Here is a 22,511-nt window from a genome sequence, read left to right as displayed (position 1 = left end):
TATACATCCATGCTAGCCGGCCAGATGTTTCCAGAAGTGCCAAGACACAAAATGCCTTTCTCCCTCCTTTCATATAAAATATCTTGGTTTTGTTTTGACTTTTAAATCTCCAATTGAAATTCACCAAAAGGGATTTCCACAGATGTAAATCCCATCTCTACATTGGATCTAATTTCAGAAAAACAGAAATTTCCTTTTTGCAGTATGGTGTATTATTCTAACATTTCTAATTTACATTTTTTCCCAGGAACATTTCCAGCTGGCTTTATTCTGTAATGCAAGAATATGCAAGCATTTTCTTTCCCTATTAATGTAGAGGGTTGAACCTTGCCAGGTAATCTCTAACGTCTTTATGATTCAGCTTTATGATTCTGGAATTCTGGAATTAATTAGATTCCAGTCATTATGGAGGTATCCAGCTACTCCTATCAAAAAAGTCAGAAGACAAAGCTGAAGATGAATGTAAATGCTAATTTACTACATGCTATAAAATAGTCTAAAAAGAGAAGCAGGGATCCTGTATTTCTTCTCCTGCCCAGGATAATACCCAGGGGTGTGTGTGTGTGTGTGTGTATAACCACCCAAACAACAAACAAAAATAGGACTTTGACTCCTGAAAAATCCAAACTGCTTAATACAAGACATCCCACAATCCATGCTTTATAGAAAATAATTTTACACATCCACTCTTTTCAATTGATTTCTGAATATCACAACAAAGTGATATCCTTTACACGGTATGAACAAAAATATTAATTGAATGCTCTAGAAAGTTGGCTCCAGCTTTCAACACCATATTTCTGGGAAGTTCAAACCCTGCCTCCATTATTTCCCATCTGCATTTCTCACCTGGGAATTATGTATGATAAAAGTATCTGCTTCCCATGGAGTTGATGTAGGAATGTTGGGCTTTATGGGCTTCATCATATACTCCTTTATATGATTTAATATTATACTTTGCTTTATTATACTATGCTATGCATTACTATGCCATATAATACCATTGTATGCCATTCTATGGTATTCTGTATCATACTATATTATACTCTTCTATACTATATTATCCCTCATTATGCCCTACAATACCATACTATGCTGTACTGTACTATACTACACACTCTACTACACTAGACTGTACTAGACCACTCTCCTATTCAAAGTGTAATTTGAGGACCAACTGGATCAACACCACCTGGGAGCTTGTTAGAAACGCAGAATCCCGCCCTCACCTACTGAATCAGAATCTACATTTCAACAAGATCTCCAGGTGATTTGAATGCATATTCAAGGTTGAGAGGCCCTCTTTTGCTCTACCACACTATACCAAAAGACACTCTAGAACAATATCCAGTACACAGACTCTAGAACCAGACTGCCTCAAGTTTAAATCTCAGCTGTGCCATTTACTCAGGCCAAATAACCTGATTTTGCTGTGTTTTCGTTTCCTCAACTGTAAAATGGTATTTACTTAATAGGGTTATGTGAAGATTAAATGTTTTTATACATGGAAGCCCTCAGAATAGCCCCTAACACACACACACACACACACACACACACACACACAAAAAAAAAAAAAAAAAAAAAAAGGACCATCTAAAGCTTGGCCATTCTGACTACAATGTGATTGTGTCGGAGAATCTCACTCCCTGTGGGTAGGAGGGAGCACTGTCCGTGAAGATATTCTCTGGGTCAATCGCCCACTGAAAGGCAAGTTTGGGGACCAGCATAGACCCAAACTGTTGGGAGGAGGAACTTTGTCAACAAAGCAGAGAGACCTCTCTTCAAAGCCACATAGAAAAAAAACAATGTGTTTTATTTCATAAGAGCACCCATGTAACTGATACTACTCTCTGCTTTGATTTCCCTTCTGGTATGCCCAAATCTTCATTAAGTTGTGTTTACATATTCCATTCTAGTTCTTCTATCTACAAGGAATACACTGAAGAATTGTCAGGACTTTCTACAGAGTCCTGGGAAGGTTCGGGCCACTGGAGTCCAGAATGGTGACAGCCTTGAGAATGACGAAAAAAAAAAAAAAAACCCTGGTGAAAATGAACCACAGCATTCAGAGTTCAGGCCAGCTGTCCTCTCCTCAGGGTGACCCTCCCTCCCTCCTCCAGTTAGAAGGACTTGTTTCATTTTATTAAGAGAGACAACAGTGTCCCTGACACTTACAATGGGCTCTTGGATCAAATAACAAACCCTCTGTCACTTACCTTGTGGAATGCAGACCTTAAGAAGAATTTTCTTCTCCAGGTTCTGCAGGGACTCAAAATTCTCCTCATAATACACTTTTTGTGGGTCATTAGTAATCTCCAAAAGCTGAGCACTTTTGGCTGCTCCCACCCCAATGGCAAAAATAATGATGTTCCTGTCCCTGAGAGCCTTGGCTGGTATGGCTACATTATCCTGGGCAACCCCATCAGTGATCACAATCAAATACTGATGGACACTAGGTCTCCCTCCTCTTGGACTGTCAAAAAAAGGCAGAGTGAAAGTCAGGGCTTTCCCAGTGTAGGTGCCATGATTCATTTGCTGAACATTTGAGATGGCTCTGTGGATGTCCACCTTTGAGGAGTATTGGTTGAGCCTGAATTCTTCCTGGGGGGTTGAGCTGAACTGCAAAAGGCCAATCTGAATTTCATCAGCACCAATATTAGCATGGTTCACCATCCTCTTCATGAATCCTTTCATCTTTTCAAAGTTTATTGCAGAGATGGATTCTGAACCATCTATCAGGAAGATAATATCAGCTTGCCTATTCTTACATGCTGGGGGAAAAAAAAGGAGAACAGAACATTCACTCAGAGCCTGAAACCAATGAATTATAAATCCCCAGGACAGTCTGGGGTGGCATAGACACAGCATGAAAACATTTTTAAAGGGGGTGGGAGAGGAAGTCAATGAAATAAATTTTCTGTGACCCAGCACAAATGAGATACAGCTGTATGATAAAGATAAAATTTAACCAACTTGTTTCATTCCAGGTCACGGTCACTCTGTGTCCAATATTCACTTTTGGACGAGTGAGTCCACACCTTGAGAATGAAGCCTATTCAAATAGATTGCATGCATATACTTGGCAGGAAAGAGAGACTAAGGAAAAAAATTCTTACACTCTGAGGAGCAGATGTCCTGTACCACGTCTTGTTGAATGGCCTTCAAGGAATCAAACTCAGCTGCAAAAAACATCTTGTCTTCAGCTATCTCCTTGAGTTCATTATCATTAGCGTTTTTTATTCCAATAGCATAAATGATGACTCCCTCTGCCCTCAACGCGTCTGCAGGCTCAGCCACCGGGTCCTCAGATTTACCACCAGTGATGACTATGAGATACCAAGGCACATTGCTGCGAGCAGTGTTCACAAAGACCTGAGCCATGCTGCCCAAGGCCAGACCGGTCATGGTGCCACCTCCCCTCTGTTGGATGCCATCAATGGCTACCTTCAGCGCTGCCACACTGGAATACTGGCTGAGGATAAATTGACTATTAATTCTATCTGAGTATTGAATGACTCCAAACCGTACTCTGTCAGGCCCAATATGGAACATCTTTATCACCTCATTCATGAACACCTTCATTTCAAGAAAATCATTGTGCTTGATGTTGCTAGACCCATCGACAAGGAAGTAGATGTCAGCCTTCTCGATGTGCACACAGTCTAGGCAATAAGAAGAAGGAGGAACCCATTAGAACACAGGGTGAGATAGCAAGTAGCCAAAGCTATTCATCCTGATCCCCAGCCATACCTCCTCAGCTTTCATTGTTCCCTTGAGAGCCAACAGCTTTTTACTGAAAACACCTGTGACTCTGCCTAGAGGTACTGTTTGACCAAGAGCACACCAGGCAGGCCACAGTGCCTGGGAATGAGGTTGAAAGAAGCCACGAACCAACAACCGACAGGAGCTAGTGGATAAACACCCAGCTCCCATCCCCTTGGGTGGGACAACTCTGAGGTGAGCTCTACACAGTTTCCCTGAGTCCCCAACAGAACTGAGCCCCAGCTACCAACAGCAATTACGTGCTCACCAATTCAGCTTCTGTTGGCTGCCTTCCCTTCTTTTCTCAAATCTCCACTCCCCTACCAGTATACCCTGGGGGCACTTCCCCGATAAATCACTTGCATACATATCCTTGTCTCAGAGTCTATTTCTGGTGAACCCCACTTAAGACCTGAAGTAACAGTACTTGACCTTTCTCAAATGGGGAAGTTGAAGACAAGCTAAAGTAAAATATCAGGACATATTTGAAGCTAGGAATTGTCTCAGTATCCAATATCCCTGTTTCCCATGCAAGTCAGACTTTTAAAATAAGGGCAAAAGAGTACACTTGCTGCAACTTTATTAATTTAAGCTAATATAAAACTTTGTTTTAAATGAGCTTTACTTACATGAACCACTTTGTATTAAGGCTTAGACTCCAAAGGGCAAAATGGCTCTACAATCAGATCCTTTCTCAACCACTTAGTATCAGGCTTGCCCCTTTGCATCTCAATTTCCTAATCGTCAAATGATGATCTTAACACTTCCTCAGTAAGATTATAGTAAGGATTAAATAAGATCATAGAAAAACAGCAGAACTGATTTTTTAAAGTAATGGTTAAGATCACTCATTATCACATAGCAGATTCCTCAGAAAGCATCAAAAAGGGGTGCCTGGGTGGCTCAGTCAGTTGAGCGTCTGACTCTTGATTTTTGCTCAGGTCATGATCTCATGGTTTCTGGAATCAAGCCCCATATCAGGCTCCATGATGATGGTGCAGAGCCCGCCTGGGATTCTCTCTCTCCCTCTCTCTCTGCCTCTTCCCCACTCCTCTCTCCCCCACCTCTCAAAATAAATTCATAGACTTTTTAAAAAAAGAATGAAACATAATTTTCTCCTTGCACCTCTCATAAAAGGTGGGCCAGCCGTGTGTCATTCATCTCTAGAACCCTTTGTTTCAGGGAAGAATCAAGAGCCTTTTCATGTTTCTTGGCTGAAAGGGAAGTGGTCTGAGGCTGGAGATGGGCTTCCTTGCTCAGGCTTTCATTTGAGAGGATCTTGGCTGACACAATATGTAGTATATACTTATACTTTTAAAAATAAGTATTATTATTTATCTGAATTAGATTCAAATGTAACTGGGCATCCCATATTGTACCTGGAAATCCTACCCCAGCAGGGAAAGCACTGGAAAGGTGTGGAGATAGTTATCCACCTCTCTGGTAAAATGTTTTTTGAATGCTTGGCAAATCGAGGGGAAGTTATAGAAAAAGAAGGCAGAAATTCAGATCTTGCTGGAAGTCAGCAACCACTGGTAATAGGTATGTGGCTGGCCTGAGTCTGAGAAAAAGACCATGGGGCAGGAAGGGGCATCTCTGGAGCCAGTCCCATGCAGCAATGCTCCAAAGACACTCCACTGTAGCCCAGGGCCTTTGCAGTGTCCAAAGGTATCCCAGAGCCCTGAAGACTGTCTGGCACTACACATTCATGCCAGTCTTGGCAGATGGAAATTTGAGGCAGGAAGGCAGGCAGAATAATTTTTACAGTCTGGATGCTGCTATGTATCCATATCTATTACATACATAAAGTCCTTAGCAGAGTATCTGACACATAGCTGATGACAAATAAATGATAGATAATATGATCTTGTGATCACCCAGGACAGATTTCTGGTAAAACTTCCCAAACTTCCATTTGCCTCTAACCACTGTAGACTTTGGGCTGATTTTCCTGATTCCGGGTTTCATGTTAGCTGCTGTGCAGTCTGGGAATGAAATCAACTCTCAGCCCTTATACTGTCTATGAATTAGAAGAGAAAAGGAGCTTCTCTCCCTGTCCCCTACAGATTGTAGGGAAGGGTGCACAAGGAAATGAAATTCATATTTAATGATTTTGTTTCTCATTCCCAGAACAGAGAAAGGGACTAAAGATACAGGCCAAAGCAAAAGATGGGAATTTATTTAGATATTTTAAATCTCTAGACTTCAGCACAAGTAATCAAGAAACTACAAAATTATTTAATGATTATTTTTCAAAAAAGACTCAGTGCTGGGGCGCCTGGGTGGCGCAGTCGGTTAAGCGTCCGACTTCAGCCAGGTCACGATCTCGCGGTCCGTGAGTTCGAGCCCCGCGTCAGGCTCTGGGCTGATGGCTCGGAGCCTGGAGCCTGTTTCCGATTCTGTGTCTCCCTCTCTCTCTGCCCCTCCCCCGTTCATGCTCTGTCTCTCTCTGTCCCAAAAATAAATAAAAAAAAAAAAAAAAAAAAAAGTTGAAGAAAAAAAAGACTCAGTGCTTTTCCCCTGATGATATAATCACAGCCTTGAATTTTTAAGTTAATTATTTACATTTTTAGTAGTCAACTTCTATTATTCTGATCTGAATCTTAGAAATATTAGCATGGGTGGACAAAAATAGACAAATAGACAGACACAAAGATACTTGTAATAACCAGTAAGTGGAACATTAGGGATTTAAAATTCAGGCAGTTTGTGGGGTGCCTGGATGGCTCAGTCGGTTAAGCATCAGACCCTTGAGTTTGGCTCAGGTCATGATCCCAGGGTCATGGGATTGAGCCCTGCGCCAAGTCCCAGGTCAAGCCCCAGGTCGAGTGTGGGGCCTATTTAAGATTTTCTCTCTCTGTCCACCCCCACTTGCTCTCTCACTCTCTAAAAAAAAAATATTTAACAAAAAGCTCAGGCAGTTTGACTCCATGGTGCATATACTTAACTGCTATGTTTTCTCGGGTGTGCTTTTCAAACTGCATATGCAGTAGGAGCTCTCCTAACCAACTTCCTCTGAAGCAGCTCACCAGATAATTGACTTTCTCCCTTCCCTCTATAACACATGAGTGATGCCCACACAATACACTGAGTTCCCTCCCCTTAGAAGCCCCCAAGGGCAACATTACACAGTTCTGCTTCACTCAGTGGAAGATGTGAACATTAATAAAGGGAAACCTCTCTAAAATGGACATAGGAAAGTAGAAAGGGGAGCTCTCGCACCCTACCACTTGTCCATTACAGACCTCAACAGAAGAATCCTCAGTAGGAAAGAATCAATTACAGCCCCAACAGGAAAAATATGAATAATGCATCTCCTACAAAAAACCAACTACCCCAGCACATCAGCCAATGAGAAACTGCCATCATTTTGAACTCTTGCATTTTTCCAATGGGCTTTTGTTCAGAACAATCCCTCCTGATTTCTTCCTTCTTCTCAATAAAATAACATTCTTCTCCTTTGTTTGTTGGACTCACCCACTGTTACTGTGGCTTGCTGTCCCTCATTGCAGTTCTCTGCTATTCCCAAATAAACCCATTTTTCCTGGTAAAATAACTGACTCTTTTATTTGTAAGGCCAACAAAGAATAAGCCTACCAAGAACAACGTGAGTTTGTTCTCAGCCTATTTATGGCAGTTTGTTACTACAATTACACAACAAATCAAATATTGTGCAGATCAATAGGACAGGAGCGTGAATAAAAGAAGTTTATTACATCTATGAAAACCAGGTTAACTGCTTAGAAAAGACCCAATGAAAGTAAATTGTTTTAAAGGAAATTGTTGACGTACCAGATAGCACTACAAAAATTGAATTTTTGAGATCGTAAAAATAAGGATTTCTATACTCAGACTGTTTCAAAAGCAACTAAGTTTTCATCCCACTTTAAAGAAACTGAAACTGGAAATTATAGATACCATTGGATGATTGATGAAGAAAATATACAGAACTCCAATTAGCTGGGCTCAGATGCAAAGAAGCCTCGGTCCTCCACAAAAGATTGGCAAATTAACGTTCATTTATATTTTAAAGTTAAAATCTTTCAACTTCAGGAATGTTGGTATCTTTTTAGAAATAATTTTCCACTTCAAGTAGCTTAAGATTTAGTAAATCCATACCTAGATCCCTAAGGCCTCTACTGTAAATATACATAGATCTTCATCAAACTAATAAAAGGGATGAGAGCCAAGAAAGGTAGAGTGAGGCATGTTCACTCTTTATATTCTTTTGGAATCAAAACACAATAAAGACTTTGTAAGTTTTGTGTTCCTGTTTTTTAATAAACTGACCCTGAAATCCTTCCTTGGATGAGGAGTGGAGGATGTGGGTATATGGAACAAACAGAGTAAAGATTAAAAAAAAAAAAAAAAAAAGATCAGATTTGGAGAAGGTCCTCTTACCTTCTTTCAGGGCACGGCCGCTCCCAGAAATGGAAACACTATTGTCCACAATCTCAGGGCAGAGCTGATTCTTAATCTTGCTCCCCACAACAGAGAGTTGCAGAAAGGATTCCAGCGAGATGACATGCTTCCAAGGAGGATATGATGCCATCATCTCCAGGTCCTTTCTGTTTGAGGCAAGCTGGGTGCCCACCACATAGATGGTAACCCCTGCCCTGCGGAGGAGAGAAGCTGGAACAGACACGTGGTCTTGGGAGAAACCTTCTATGATGACCACGGCCATCTGCTGCACACCCTGCTTCGACCGGCTACCTTTCTCCTCAATGAAAACCTCGTTCCTTAGGAAATCCAAAGCAGCACCAGTTTTGGTCCCTCCACTTCTTCTCCGGTAGGTTAATTTGTCCAAATGCTCCAAGATTTTGGCTTGGTTCTGAAATGCATCCAGGGAAAACTCAAGTCGTGGCTCCTCACTGTAAAATACCAAGCCAATTCTCACAACATCAGGATGAACACGTAGAGAGCGGACAGTGGTCTTTAAGAAGTTGACAACTTGTTGGAAATTCGACTGCCTGTCCTTGCTGAATTCCTCAATGAGGAAGACTAAATCAGCTGGGACAGCAGTGGGACATACTGTAAACAAAAACAGAAAGAAGGGCTTTAGGATGAGAACAGAGTAAAAGATGATACTCATTTTTGCATCATGCTATATTTTTGCCATATTTTAAATTATTTTAATTTTTAGTTTTTGAGAGAGAGAGAGAGAGAGCACATACGTGTGCAGGTGAGGGAAGGGCAGAGAAAGAGGGAGAGAGAGAGAATGCCAAGCAGGCCCCATGCTGTCAGTGCAGAGCCCAACATTGGGCTCAATTTTATGAATCCCTAGTGCATGACCTGAGCTGAAATCAAGAGTCCAACACTTAACCAACTGAGTCACTGATTTTTGCTATATTCTTATGTTGTAGTATGCTACATTTTTAAATTCTGTAATAATATATTTAGGATCAAAAATTCTAATAAATATGTTATACTAACTTATACTAATGAATTTTAGAATTTAGTAGAAGCCTTTATGACCAGTATTTGGCATGACAGTCAAAGAACATCACAGGTTTCATACCTATAGCAAAATTTTTCACTGGAAGGAGTATTCACATTACTTGCAAAATATGTAAATATATGAATATCCACAAGAAAGTGCTTTAAGATCATTTTTCAATTCATCAAAGTTCATTAAAAGCATCTGAGTCTTGCTTGACTAGTTTTTTTGTTCATTTTTCTAGTTTCAGGAAACACTGGGTCAAATTCTCTATTATAGACCTAAAACCTCCTTGATTTAATAATTTTTCCTCTTGGTACAGAAGAAAATAAGAAATTGTGACTATTAACTTGTGCCCCTTTCTCTGAAAGATCTCATGTCATTTCAACAGAGACAACATGAAATGTTGCAAGTTCCTATGAAAAATCTTTGTCCAAAACCTGGGCAAACTTTTTCACTTTGCTATAAAAGAGCCTTCTCTTGAATGTTCCTCAAACGGGAGAATGGAGCTGTAACTGCATAAACTCCCTTCCAAGAGGAATGCAGACTCCTCCCATCCAATTTAAGGCAGTTCCTAACAGAAATCCACTGTGTCCACACACCAAAAAGGTCCAGATCTGCTTTGACATGTGAAGACAGAAGCCTGCCTAGCACAGAGCAAAGCCACACATGCAGAAGGCTGAAGCCAGGCTATAGACAGCTGGGCACTGTGACACAAAGTTTAGAGAAGCCACAGAGTAACCTTGTGACTTACCTGTGGCCTCGTGATGTCCTGTAATTTCCCCCTTTTTATAAGGAACCAAAAATTTTGCCAAGCCTAAAACACTTTCTTTAGAAACTCCAGGCACCTTGACTTCTCCTTTCCTTCACCTGCTAGTACAAAGTTATATCTGCTAGTATTATAGTTGACCCTTGATCAACATGGGTTTGACCTGTGCTGGTCCTCTTACACACGTGGGTTTTGCTTTTAAGAGTTGACCCCAAAAGATGCAGGTCACCCAAATCTCCACAGACACAACCAAAGGCGCCCGCTGCCCACTGAGCACCAGGGAGGCCTGCTGAGGCTGTCGGCAGCCCCCTGGGGCCCCAGAACTGGGCAGGGCCACAGGCTGCCCTGCATGTCCATGGGATGGTCAGGTAAAGTGCCAGGGCTGGGGCAGGAGGCTGGGCTGAAGCAGAGGAAAACACCCAGATGGCAGGGATGGCACCGTGTGGGGACCCCTGAGCCCCTGGTGTACCCGCATCCTTCCCCTCCATTCTCTGCTCACCGAGCTCCCAGGCAGACCTCTTTCCATGTGATGCCCTTGCCCCTGCATCTTGCAGAGGCCAGTGCACTCATGTGTAGCCACAGCTACCCATGGCCACAGGCTGGCGCTACACCCCCAGGCAGATGGGGCAGATGTACTGAACCTCAAGGCTATATGTATGCCACCACCCATGAGCCCACCTGGCACCTGCCCTTACCAACCTGAAATCACCAGGCTGTGCCACACCTACCCTGTGCAGCCCCTGGCCCAGCCTGCCTGTGTGCGGATTTTTTTTTCAGTACTATAAATGTACTTTCTCATCCTTATAATTTTCTTAATAACATTTTCTTTTCTCTAGCTTACTTTATTGTAAGAATACAATATATGATACATGTAACACACAAAAATGTGTTAATCCACTGTTTAGGCTATCCATAAGGTTTCTGTCAACAGAAGGCTATAAATAGTTAAGTTTTGGGGGCATCAAAATTTATATGGAGATTTTCAAATATGGGGGCTGGGGTAAGTGCCCCTAACCCCTGAGTTGTTCGAGGGTCAACTGTATTCTCCTTTCAAGTTGTTCTCATTATCAGAGGCACCACAGGGCTAGACCCAGCCATCCTATGTGGCTAGGGGACAGCTCAGCCTTAAAGTCCTTCTGAGTTTGCGGTGTCCTGTGGAATGCAGCCTGGCCCCTGAAGACTTCCTTAAAGACCACTTTGGTCATGTCATTTTTCCTGCTTAAAAGCCTACAGTTACTTACCAGTACCATTGGGACCCTTGGGGTCCATCCTACCTCATCCAATCTTATCTCTCACTACTTCTAAACCCTCCCCCTTCCTCCCATTTGTTCCATTTTTCCACTCTCTTCCCCATTTATCCAGCCCATTCACATTTCCACACCCCTACTCTTCCCCTTACCAAGAGTAGCCTCCTCCCTTCTCCCCATATATTAAAATCATACTTATTATTGAGGAACCAACACAATTCCTCTCAGGTCAGATTCTCCATTATATCCTCCTTTCTACTTCTACTTAGTGTAGGGTCTGGAAGGTGCTTCTTAGTTCTTTATTACCTCTACTTAGATTTTCCTCATGTTGTCTCACATGTGTTTGTCTCTTCCGCCTATAAAATTCCAAGGACCCTCAAGCTCTACGTGTTGAGAGGTCTGGGCAGAGCTATGATAGTTCAGAGAAAAAAGGGATTTATCACATCTGTTGTGAGGATCAACTAGAAGCTCCACCAAGAAAATAACTTAGCTACTGAAGGATAAAGTTTTGCCTGTGGGCCTTCTAGGCTGCTAGTACAGTGTATTCAAGGGCAGAGACAGTGGTGGGAAAGTATGACAAGTATACAGTAAAGGCTGAGTAGTTCAGCTTGGCAAGTGATTAGAATGTATAAAAGGACTTAACAGGAGCTAAGTCTCCATGGTTCTCATCCCCAGGGGACACTTTGAAATACATGGTGGTGTTTCGAATTGTCATAAAATCTGGGGATGCTACTGGCAGGAACCAGGAATGTTAGGCCTCTCACAATGCACAGTACAATCCTACACTATGAATTGTCCCTCTCAGAATGTCAATAGCACCTCCCTTGAACATCTTGAACACCAACTGAAGGACAGACTTTGTTTAATCCCTGGGGATAAGCCTGAATGCTCCTTTCTCCTGAAAAAGGCATAGGGTAACTAGAATTATTGTGCAGAAATATTCACTCCCTACACCTCACTTCCATGGGAGGAATATACTTCCTTACTCCATTGATGGTGACATAGCTACATGACTTGCTTTGGCCAATGGGATATCAGCAGATGATGATTCAGAGGTCTTAAAAGTGCTTATGTAGTTGAGTTTTCTCTCTTGAACCTGTGTAATTACCATGGGAAGAATATGCCCAGACTAGCCTAATAATCCCAGGAGGAAGATGAGAGCTATGGCACGAAGCCAAATGTAGATCAACCAACCCTCAGACAAATCTCAAATCCGTGAATAAGCCCAGGCAAGATCAGCAAAGCCATTCAGTTGAGCCCAACAAAGATTAGATGATCCCCAGCAGATCTGAGAAAATAAATGATTCTTTTTTCTGGATGGCTTCTTAAGTGGCGTCATTGTGACCACAGTTAACGAATACAAGGTATGTGCCTGAGGAACCCCATTCCTCCTTCTCTTCCCCATTCAACTGATGTTGAATCCCAGTACTGAATCCAGAATGCCCCCTTCTCTGTTCTTTCTCCAGAGTATCTGAGACCTCTTGGTGGCTCACACACATAGGGACCAAACCTTACCTACTACAGCCTCCTTCTCGGACTCAATCCCAAACTCAGTCTTCCCGGTCCCTTGGATCACCACACTCACATCCTGCATAATCTGTCTGACTCCATTTTGTCCTTGCATCTCAAATACAAGGGGTGGGGTTGCCATCCCCTCCAGTTCTCTCTGGACAAAGTCTTGTACACCCACAGACATGACTTTCACGCCTTTCTCCCTCAAAGTCTGTGCGGCCTCCCAGACCTCATCTTCAGATTTGCCTGAGGTCATAACCACTGCATATTGGGGAACACCCTGGAGAAACCGGCTTCCTGCTGCCTCCTGGAAGAAGGTCCGATGAAGGTATCGCAGAGCTTTGCCTGTCCTCCTGGAGCCACCCCGGAGCAAAAAGTGTCCGTGGATGTGCGCAATCATCTCATCCTGGGTCTGATAGGTATTGAGCAAAAATTCAGTGTGACCTTGACCGCCATACTGAGCCAGTCCAATCTGGTACTTGTCCCTGCCAACATCCAGCAGGCCAACCACTCTGGACATGAAATTCCGCATCCACTGGAAACTCGCCTGTGATGTGTTCTGTGAGGTGTCGGCAAGAAAGACCACATCTGCATAAGCCTCGGTGAATTCTGGAATGAAAGAGAGAAGAAGGAAAGAAAAGACACAGAGGAGAAAGTAAATCAAATCAAGATCGCATGAAAATTGGATACAAGGACGTGGGGAACATAAGAGGGAGAGGTCTGCTCTTTTTGTAACACGGAACGTATGGTACTCCCACCTCCTCCATGTGAGACTATCACAAGGCTCTCTCCCTCTCACACTCCACTTCCTTTGCTGTCTGCTTTCTTAGACGAAAGTACCTCTTCTTACCTGTTCTTCTGCCAATGAAAGAGGCAAGGACAATGGACACATACAGAGCAGTTATTTTGTGCTAGCAATTTTTATACGTTGCCTGATTTAATCCTCATAAACCATCCTAGTAGGCAAGTGTTATCTTCACTGTACAGATGAGAACACTAAAGTAAAGAAGTGAAACCTGCAAGTTGACACTCACATAACTAGAAAGTGGCAAAGGCAGGATCAAAAACACGGGTCTTCTAGACTTCCTCTGAACAACATGGCAGGATGTCCTTTTCTAGCTGTGAGAACAGCATTCATCCTTCAACCCTCAGCTCCAATGTTCCTTCACCCGGGAAGTCCTCCCAGGTTCCACAGTGATGGCAGCCGACTCCTTCTCCTGCCCTCTCACTACACTCTGTGTGTCCTGAATCATACTGTAATCACGTGTCTTGGTCGGAATATTGGATTTTGACATAGCTGCTTACCTTTTACCTTACCCTCCACTGCCAAGCACAGAGTCTGAAGAACACCTCCTGAGAAATCCTGCAGGATGTTGAAGTTTTCGGTGTCGAAGAGAAACTTCTCAAATGGCTCACTGGCTATTTTTTTTGCAGTTCCTGAACATCCTGCACATTGACCCCTACCACATACACAAGAACTCCATATTCTTTTAACTTGTCGGCTGCCTCCTGGACTTCATCATTTGACTCCCCATCTGTCACCGGGATAACTATCTGAGGAACCCTGTCCTTGGCCCAGCTGCCAGCTGCCTCAGTGAAGTAGTCTATCCTGATAAACTCCAGGGCACTGCCTGTGTTTGCTCCTGTACTGTAGGGAAGATTCTGGATCTGTTCCAGGACCACACTCTTCAGAGGGTACTGGTTCAGCCGAAAGGCTGGGTAGATGTTGTCATTATACTGAGCAAGTCCCACTCGGACCTGATCACTGCTGATGCCAAGCCCCAAGACAACAGAGTGAAGGAAGTTCTTCACTTTCTGGAAGTTCTGGGGTCCAAGGCTGGCTGAGCTGTCTACTAGGAAGACAATGTCTGCAGGACTGCCTCTCTGCAAGCTGCGAGAAAGAGGACAAAAGGCATGGGGGTCTGTGGGGCTTCACTCAAAATGCTCAGAACCAATGGAGCTGAACGGCGTACAGAAAGGAGAGCAGTGCCAGCCAGGCTACACTCCATGACCCTCAGCCACCCTAAATGACAATGCTCAGAGAACTGACAACATTCCCTGAGCTTTTCCTTCCTTCGACTCCATCATCTTCTGAGGCTTCTGTCCTATTCTATTGATACCTCCAGTCTTAGAATCCATTTGGACAATCCCTTGAACCTCATTAAGAAGAAAAACCCTTTTATAAATGTAGCAGCGTGCTGAGAAAGCGGTTTTCCTCTTCCCAATGGCAGTAAACTTCATCTCTACAAGTGTGCTGCTAGCAACAGGTCAGAAAGCTGGAATATACCCATGTATTCCATGATACATCTCATTATAGCTCCATCACTTAGGAGCCCTGTGCCCTATTTATCACTCACCTTTTTGAGACTCAATTTTCTTCCCTGCAGCACTGAAATCTTTATACCAGCCCTCACACTTTCACAGAGTTGTTTTGAGGATAAAATCAGATAATCCACTGTAGTACAATCATTAGTGCTCTGCCCAGGTCCTTTCGAATTCCTTTTTCCCATTTCTGGACACTGCTTTTTGGAGGACTTCTCTTCAGGTACTGGGGCTGCCTTGCCTACAGTATAGGAAAGCCTAGCTGAAGCATAATTTTTGTTCCTGAGTTCTCCTGTAGGATCAAACTAAAACTACCCTCTGTGGAACTTTTACCTGAGATCACATCCTTCCTTTCTTTCCTCTGCCTCTCCATCCTGCACCCCCCACATCCTTACCAATAAATTGTGGGAGCTCTTCCACAATAAATAATGTATAGCCAAATCCTTGCCTCAGGCTCTGCTTCTGGGGAACACAATCTCTGACCCTTGTTCTATTGGGATGGATCTGCTCTAACAAACCTGAGATCAGATCCTAGCTCTGCCATCCAGTTATGTTACCTTTGGTCTCAGTTGCCGCGCATGAAAAATGCAACTAACAATACCAATTGCCTTACATATCTATATAAGAGTAAATACTATTTGTCCTATATAGCATACACTCCCTTATGTGTCTAACAAAGATTTGCCTTACGTATCTACCTATCTGTCAGGTGAGCAATGTAAATAAGTTTGGCAAACTATATAGTACCCAAGCAGGATCAAATGGGTGAAACATTTTAGCACTTCTTCTCATCTACCTACCTTATCTAGAAATCCCAAAATAATGAATAAGGAATGAAGGCTCTATCCTCTTATGGATTTTGATGAAAACCACTAACAAGTTTCTCTTCCTCTGCTCAAAGGTCTCTGCTTTCTGATAGAATTAAGTAATTAATTTGTAGAGGATTTCTGCAAGTTTATGCCCATCACCACCAACGGAAGGACAAAGCTAATGACAGTTACATCATCACAAGTAATGAGCACAATGCTTATCACCACGATGCTTATCACTTCTGAAGGACTGAGCACTGTGAGAAGCACTCGACTTGCACAATTTTACTTAATGCTTGCAACAACTCTCTGAGGCAGGTACTACCATCCTGGGAAGAAAATTTAGATTCCCAGAGATAAAGTAGCTTGTTCAAACGGACACAGTTAAAAAGTGGAGAACTGGAATTTGAACCCAGACCTTAGTTCTCCCTAAATTCATTCTCATAACCATTACATTATACCAACACGCTGGCAGTAAATTAAATAAGCTTCCTGGGGGATCTGCTGCCCCTCTCTCCTCCTCTGCCCTGCCCCCCATCCAGACAACATGGATAAGTTAATCTAGGCATAATCATATAATTCTGGGCACGAACATTCTTCCTTCAGAAATGGACTTACACTACATCTGTATATAGAACCAGCATCAGGCCCACAGGATTTATTTAAAAAGTTGCTAAGTCTCTGGTCAATGATTGGAGAGGAGCATAGAGCACAGATAGCTTAGTGAGACTGTAATACTAAAAATCAACATGCACACATATGGGAAATAAGAAGGATGGCGGGAGAGATGAGTAAGAGATAAAGGTTTGAGCTCTGTGACTTCTAGATCAGAAATAAGAAGGGGAAATCCTCTGTACCTGGCAAGACGTAGCCGGCAGGTTGAGCTGCCTTTGCCAAAGTATCACAGAGCCGTTGCCGCAGCTTCTGAGCATGACTGCTCAGATCAGAGAAGTTAGGGACAAAGGAGGCAAACTTCTCCACCGGACTGCTCGCAATCTCCCTGAGCTCGGTCAAGACTGCATCTTTGACACCAACGGTATAAAGCAGGACGCCTGCCTTCTTCATTGCCTCCGCAGCTTCCGGCACGTGGTCCTCAGAAGGGCTGCTGCTGATCACCACAGCCACCTGAGGCACACCCTGGCTGGCCCGACTCCCTGCTGTTTCCTGGAAGTGGTGATCTAGGAGGAACTGCAGGGCCAGGCCCATCTTGCGGCCCCCAGACTTAAATTGAAACCTTTGAATGTGTTTCAGCACATCGCTTTTGCGGTTGTAGGTGGAAAGGAGGAATCCAGAACGAGGTACGTCGCCGTACTGAGCCAGCCCCACGCGGATGGTCTCCCTGCTGACATTGAAGCCATTCACCATGATGTACAAGAAGTTCCGCACGTCACGGGCATGTTGGGGGTTGATGATGGTGTCCACCAGGAACACGACATCTCCCACAGAGGCCTCCCTGCAGACTGGGGAAGAGAGTCAATTCAAGATAAAACATCACAAAATTGCCAGCTCCTGGCTGTGAATATCTCTCTCCCCATTCATTGCCTTTACACCCCGGAGATCTACCTGCACAGCTCTTTGACGATAGCTAATATGCACAGCTTAGGCACACCACCATCTTCCCTTGCTGCCTCATGGCTACCCTCGTTCACCTGCCAGCCTCTGTTCCGTTTCAACAGACTCCTGACCCCTTCAGTGAGATCTCTGACCATGCCCCTCCACCCATCCCTTAAACTTAATAAAAGAAACCACCTTTCTACCAGCAGAGGATGCTGTTGGTACCTCACCTAGATCTCTGCTGGTGGGCACACCTATGCCCAGCTGCTTCAAGCACTACAGTTAACTGTTCCCCTCTGAGACGTTGTCTAGAGACCAGACCCTGGCTGAAAGGAGCAGCCACATCTGAAGACACCTGGAAAGTTACACTGCCCGGGTGGCCAATGTTCGATCACATGGGGATACAAACACCTGGCCGCCTTCCTTTAACTGAAATAATTCATGGTGCTATTTATGCTCCAGCATCTTCCATGGCTCAGGCCAAGGTTGCATTTTACCTGAGACTACATCCTTGCTCGGCTTATTCACCTCCAGCCTGTCTCACTTCTCTCTTTCCCTTACAGGTTTCTCCCTCAAAATAACACATTCACCAAATCCCTGTCCCAGGCTCTGCTTCTAGAGACCCGAATTTAGATCAGCTTTCCAGCTTTGACCTCTGGCACTCCCTACCTACCACCATCCCCTTTTAGTTTGACTCATGGCATTACCATAAGTGTGGCTCTCATTTGTCCTTTGGCTCCCTGAATTCAAGTCTGCACTGTACAACTACTTTTCCCAAATCCAGTTGTAACCCTGGGAACCATAATCCCAGTGGTGGTCAGACTAAGTGGTGATCCAGCTGGGCCCACCCTGGTCTCCAGTATGGAAGGGATCGGACACCAGGTGGCTGCAGGACTTGAGCAAAAAGCTAATCTTTCTGCTTCTCAGATTTCGTCTTCTCTACAATAAGGGTTTGACCAGATGACCTGGTTTCTTCCATCTCAAACATTACATTTCTGTGACAAGAAATAAGTACACAGATTAAACACAGTGCTTGTGTGGACCAAAAAAAAAAAAAAAAAAAAAAAAAAAAAGAAGGGGTGATTATGATCTACTCATCAGTGACCAGCATGACTTCTCCCCCATACCTCGCAATGTGATTATCTGTGATGATGGTAGGAGAACACATGAATTAGCGATGAGAGAGAAGAGAAACAAAAGCAGAAACCACCTCAAGATGTGTTAGTTTCAAGTGGCTGAAAAAGGGGGATGATGATCCCACACTGGTTAAACACATCTTATGTTTGGTTTTGTGCCAGGAAGAGGGTTTAAATACTGTCTTGGGCTGACCCTGCACTCTCTAGTTTGATCTCTCTGCCTTCTCCTTGTCTCTCTGCCTTATCACTTTGTTCTCCATGGTCCAGGCTCCTTAGCCTAAGTTCTCAACCTGCCACGTTCCCACTTGCTATTGCCTCCAACATACGATTCCATTGAGTTTCTTTCCACTGAGTTTCATTTCTTTTCCTTCCCCTCCCTCCCCTCCTCCTCCTGATAAATTCTCATAGAATCATGTTCTTTTATCTTGGTTTGTAATGCAACGTTCATTAAAGTGTTTATTCAATTAATGCCAATCTCCCCAATTACACTGTGGGTTTCATGAAAACACATACCATAACTTTTCTTTGTCCATCACTCGTGTCTAGCCTAGAGTAATCACCCCAAAAACATTTAAGGAAATAAATACTTAGGAAGAGAAAAGGAGAGAGGGAGGGAGAAAAGGAGAAGGCGTCACTTACAAGAATGGAAATATTGAACATTAATGAAACCAAATAAGGGAATCAGAAAATTTTAGAGTTACAGATAATCTTAGGAGATTATGCAATGAAATACTGTAGCCACCAGGTACATGTGGCTGTTGAACACTTGGAATGTAGCTAGTACAAATGAGAAACTAGATTTAAAATTTTCCTGAATTTTAACTTATTTTAATTTAAATAGTCATATGTGGCTAGTGGCCACTGTATTGAAAAATGCGAGTAGAGAGTAATGAGTCCAATTCATCCATCTCACAGATACGGAAAATGAGACCGAGAAAGGCAAAGTAACCCATGTAATCAGTTTAGAAACCAGGTCTCCTGACATCCAGTCCATACTCTGGACTGCCATAAAGATTAAACTAAAAGCCCATATTATAGAAAGGCAAAGACCCTGTAAGAGTTTAGGCAGAGAAGAGCTCATGAAGGTTGGTATACCCTAGGGACACTAAATCCATTTGTCACTTCTAGATTCCAGAGTCCCACCTCTCAGGAGTTTGCCTAATCTTGGTCGTAAAGCCAAGTGGAGTCATGATTTCCGAAAAGGCAGATAATAAATGAGCTTATGGCCTTTTGAGCTTTATTTCCCCTTGGCCCTCCAGAACGCACTGCTGTTGAGAGGAGAGTATTCAGTGAGTGCCCCAGGAAGGGCCGACTGGTTTGTCCCCCCTTAACATTTCTTTCAGAGGAGATCAAACACAGACCATGAAAGTATTTCCCTGATCATTCCAATCAGGAGAAACCTCACAGTCGTAGAATATCTTTTTTTCAGACAAATTAAGTATTGGTTCCATCACGTGCACCTTGAGAGATATATTACATTTTCGTACATTGTTGCTTTTCTTAGCCCCTCCACAGGTCCTTTGTCATTTTAGAAGGTGTTTGAAACATGAAAAGACTGACTGTCACAGCTTCTGTCCACAAGAGAGAGGATTCAGAGCTGGAGGGAAAATTTAGAGAGCTTCATGTATTTTTCCTAACAAATACCAGTCTGTGTAATTATATATAAATATTTAAGCTTCAAGATTGTCTCAGTGGGGCTTTAGGCTACTTAACCAATCTTCTCTTCATGAGACTTTCATCGTGAAAAGTCACAACAATCTGTTAAAATAACTGCAAAAAAAATTGCAAAGCTGTCGCTAGTGTTCAGTGAAGCTATCCATCTTGTAACAACAATTACCCCTCAGAACAGCTCTGCCCAAAGAGAGAAAGCAAAATGCAGAGTCAAGAGAATAGGCTTATATTTACAAAAGCATTTGACAGCCTGGTAATACATTCAGAATTAGAACATTTTTTCACATCTATTTTTTTTTTTTTTTTTGTCGTTTGAGGTTAAGCTTTGAAAACATCAAGTGCCCGCTGTTCACTAAAAGCTTCTAGGTTCTAAGCTCTACTGAAAAGAAGCATTTCCCTTTTGTTAATTATGAAGCTTCTGTAATATTTTCTTTTAGGATTATCACTACCGCTAGGTTCCCAGCAAGGTCATCGTTTTTGGCTTAGGGAATCCAATGCATTACCCATTCTCTGTGATTTGACGAAGCCAAAACTAGCTGCAAGAAAGATGAACTCCCAAAACATCTTCCGATTCTCCATTCTAGATATATACCTAGGGGGGAAAAAAAAACTTCATAATTAAAATTATGTCTTCATACATTTAAAATGAGTATACCATACCATATGTTAATTATATCTCAAAAAGTTGATTTATAAATAGTGTGTGTGTATACATACAAACATACATGTATATATATATGTCTCCATGTCTTTCCACAGACCAACAGAAACTTGATAAAAATAAAGGGATTGTTGCTACATTGTTTCAATTGTACAAAGAAGATGGCCTTGCTGACCCAACTCAGGAAGAATTTTGTAAACACCCAAAGCCTATACCTCAGACTTTACTGTTTCAAGTTGTCCAGATGCGGCTATAAAAGGATAAAGTATATAGGGCATGGGTTGGACTTCCATTTCACACAATGAATTCATTCGGTGGAACGTAAACATTTCTGGATGATTTTGCTTGTATTTTTATACAAGCACTGGATGACCTTATAAACATTCGTGGCATGCAGAAATATTCAAATATCGGAGGAGCACATCTGCCTGATGAATTCAGGCTAGCCAGAAAATGTTTTCTACGTTGCCAGGAGGAGAGCGTCAGTGTCCTCCCTTCAACTTGGACTCATTTCCAAAGGCCTCCATGAAAATGATCAAGTCCCCAATTCCATTCTATTTTTTGACTCAAAGCAAGGCCATGTGTTTAAAATTAAGAAAATCATGGCATTCACACTGAAGGAGATTTCAGCTGGAACAAGGAATACCCCGCCTTTGTCTTCTCAGCCAGCTCCCCTCAGCATCCTCGAAGGTTAAAAGTAAGGATTCTTGAAGATAAACTGTCTGAGTTGGAATCCCAGACCCGCTACTTAATAGTTAATCTTGGGCAAGTTGCTTCACTGCCTGGCCCCTCTACCACATAGCCTTGAAATCAGGAGTAAGTGAGCTCATTGCTGCAAAATGCTTCACCTATAACTGGCACAGAGAAATCACTCTTTCAGTGCTTGTTAAGTGAAATAAGTCTCCTTGGATGCCCACAATGTAAAAGTGACAAAGTATGGCCCCCAACTTGAGACTCAGAACCCGTAGAAGCAGAGGAACACTAACGCTCTGTAGTGCGCGTTCGTAAGGAAGTTATTTTGTTTTGTATGTTTTCATTTATATTTTTTATTTAACTTATTTAATTTTCACTCTCAATCACTGCTTTGTAAGTCACTATGCTAATATCTCTACGTTCCTCACCTCAAGCCTGGGAAAGGCCCTGCTCATCTTGTTCATGGAAATGGAGACATTGGGCCCCACAAAGGTTAAGTTGCATATTCCAGCCCCCTGGCCATGGACTGTCAGGTTCTATACCAGGTAACCCGACCCTGGGTGCAGTGCATGGCAGGAACTCAAACCCTTCAATGAAAATCGCTAAACCCAGACTGTCACTCAACACCCCCCCCCCGGCCCCGCTTCCACCCAGAGCCCAAATGATGTAAAATGAAGAGTGATTTGCCATGGGGTAAAAAAAGTGAGCTCAAGCCCTAAGTGTTAGCATCCACCAATTTGTCTTCAAAGACAACGGTTTTATGTACAAAACACTGTATTAGATGCTCCAGATAATGGAATTACAAACCTGCTTTCACGTTTAGAGAACTGAACAATTTGGGGAGAGAAATTTTACACACCGGAAACACGAAGAAATTTAGGAAAGTTTAAACACGTACTTTAAATATATCAAAGAGTTTCAGATAGAATCTCATTTGG

General features: G+C 42.9%; 1 protein-coding gene across 2 annotated transcripts in view; it reads right to left on the bottom strand.

Annotated features, from left to right (window-relative positions):
• LOC131511817 (collagen alpha-4(VI) chain-like) overlaps nucleotides 1-22,511 on the bottom strand; it is a 118,662-nt gene that overhangs the window by 82,241 nt on the left and 13,910 nt on the right. For both annotated transcript variants that reach the window (XM_058729864.1, XM_058729865.1), the window contains exons 2-7: nucleotides 20,723-20,811; nucleotides 16,716-17,318; nucleotides 12,731-13,336; nucleotides 8,164-8,793; nucleotides 3,117-3,662; nucleotides 2,217-2,771 (exon numbers count right to left, since the gene is read on the bottom strand). In XM_058729864.1, the coding sequence (XP_058585847.1) occupies nucleotides 2,217-2,771; nucleotides 3,117-3,662; nucleotides 8,164-8,793; nucleotides 12,731-13,336; nucleotides 16,716-17,318; nucleotides 20,723-20,798 (3,016 nt within the window). In that variant the 5' untranslated portion in view covers nucleotides 20,799-20,811. The remainder of the gene's footprint in view (nucleotides 1-2,216; nucleotides 2,772-3,116; nucleotides 3,663-8,163; nucleotides 8,794-12,730; nucleotides 13,337-16,715; nucleotides 17,319-20,722; nucleotides 20,812-22,511) is intronic.

This window comes from Neofelis nebulosa, chromosome 5 (genome assembly GCF_028018385.1).
Source record: "Neofelis nebulosa isolate mNeoNeb1 chromosome 5, mNeoNeb1.pri, whole genome shotgun sequence".
Classification (NCBI taxonomy): Eukaryota; Metazoa; Chordata; class Mammalia; order Carnivora; family Felidae; genus Neofelis; species Neofelis nebulosa.
This window is presented reverse-complemented; position numbering and strand designations above follow the sequence as displayed.